The sequence below is a fragment of the Lepidothrix coronata genome, unplaced genomic scaffold (genome assembly GCF_001604755.1).
Source record: "Lepidothrix coronata isolate B3197 unplaced genomic scaffold, Lepidothrix_coronata-1.0 Scaffold20, whole genome shotgun sequence".
Classification (NCBI taxonomy): Eukaryota; Metazoa; Chordata; class Aves; order Passeriformes; family Pipridae; genus Lepidothrix; species Lepidothrix coronata.
Window position 1 is genome coordinate 6,050,789 of NW_016690200.1, and position 1,639 is coordinate 6,052,427.

At 51.0% G+C, this 1,639-nt stretch overlaps 1 protein-coding gene across 2 annotated transcripts in view; it reads right to left on the minus strand.

The window, feature by feature from the left end:
* Nucleotides 1-6: 6 nt before the first annotated feature.
* LOC108493865 (endonuclease domain-containing 1 protein-like) overlaps nt 7-1,639 on the minus strand; it is a 12,283-nt gene continuing 10,650 nt past the window's right edge. For both annotated transcript variants that reach the window (XM_017807774.1, XM_017807775.1), the window contains one exon: nt 7-1,238. In XM_017807774.1, coding sequence (XP_017663263.1) covers nt 669-1,238 — 570 coding nt within the window. In that variant the 3' untranslated portion in view covers nt 7-668. The remainder of the gene's footprint in view (nt 1,239-1,639) is intronic.

Below are 1,639 nucleotides of genomic sequence, written 5' to 3' on the forward strand. Positions count from 1 at the left end.
AGCAAACCAGCTGGAGGCTCTGCCCACGTCTTTCTCCCTTTTTATCAGAGCAGGAGGAGGAGTTGCCCTGAGGGACAGAGCTGGAAACCCACCAGGATGGACACTGCACAGGACATTTGTCCCCCTCTCCTCTGCTCTCATGAGACCCCACCTGCAGTGCTGCCTCCAGCCCTGGGCTAAAAACAAGAGAAGGATACCAACCAGTTGGGGTGGAGTCCAGAGGAGGCCACAAAGGTACTCTGAGAGCTGGATCACCTCTGCTCTGGAGACAGGCTGAGTGAGCTGGGGGTGTTCAGCTGGAGAAGGCTCTGAGAAGAATTTGGATCCCATTCCAGTACCTAAGGGGTTTCCAGGAGAGTTGGAGGGGGACAACAGCATGGACTGAGAGGAGAAGGTGGAATGGCTTTAAACTGACAGACTACATATCAAGGAGAAATCCTTCCCTGTGAGGATGGTGAGGCCCTGGCACAGGTTGCCCAGAGAAGCTGTGTCTACCCCATCCCTGGAAGTGTTCAAGGCCAGGTTGGACGTGGCTCTGAGCAACCTGGTCTAGTGGAAGGTGTCCCTGCTATTTTGCAGGGGTGTTCGGAACTGGATGACCTTTGAGGTCCATTCCAACTCAAAGCATTCTGTGATTCTGTGATCTGTGGGAAAAGCCTCTGAGCCTTTTACGCCCAGGATGTGAGGCTCATGTTACGGGGACAGTCGCTGTGGAAGAGAGAAACATTTTGCATTCCATACAGCTGGCCCAACCTCTTCTCCAGCTGCCCCAGAGAGATTTTCCAGATCCTGTTCAGCTTGTTGTTGGCAATGGCCGCCCAAGCACTCACAGTGTTGTTCTTGGTCTTGCAGCAGGCACCAGACCAGATGTGGCTGGGTACATTAACCCTCCCACCGGCAATGGAGGAGTTCCCAGGCACAGCACCCACAATGACGTAGATTTTGTCAGTTTGACACTTCTTGGTTTTCTGGCGCATCGTTTGCTGCTCGTACTTTTTCCAGGCTTTTCGGTTGAGTTTTTTATTCATGGGCACTATGTTGGTGAGGGTGAAGGTCGCATTCCTGCTGGCCAGGGTGTTGTGGTGGCCATTGGGGTTCAAATGGCCACGGTCCCAACCGCTATTCTCATAGTCTGCGCTGACAGCCTGGCTTTGCATGATTTGCGCTCTGGTGATGTTGTATGCACGTTCAAGGGCCTGCACTGTGTACATGTCTTGGGGCAAACTGTCATTTATCAGCTTGACAGATAAGAAAGAGGAAAAGGTGTTAGTGTTGGGGATGGGAGTAATGGAGCAGGTTTCCCTCAAGAAGAAGTCTCCAGGTGTCAAGAACACATTTTTTCTCATCTCAGTCTATGTAAATACATGAATCTGAGAGAAATCCTATAGCTGCCCCTCCTGGATGAACACAAGAGCTTTTAAGACAAAAGAAGCTCAGAATGTGACTTCTCTCCTCTTGACTTGTGACCTTTGTGATCCAGCCTGAAGCCTGAGTTGGGAATGTGGCTGGATACATGAGATACTGAGCATTTTCCACTCCAGTTTTGAAGGGAGAAAGGTCTGGTGAGAAACCTTCCCTGACACAGCTGGTTCCCTTTCAACCTGTCTCCAAACCCACTTCTACCAACCCACTTCTACCA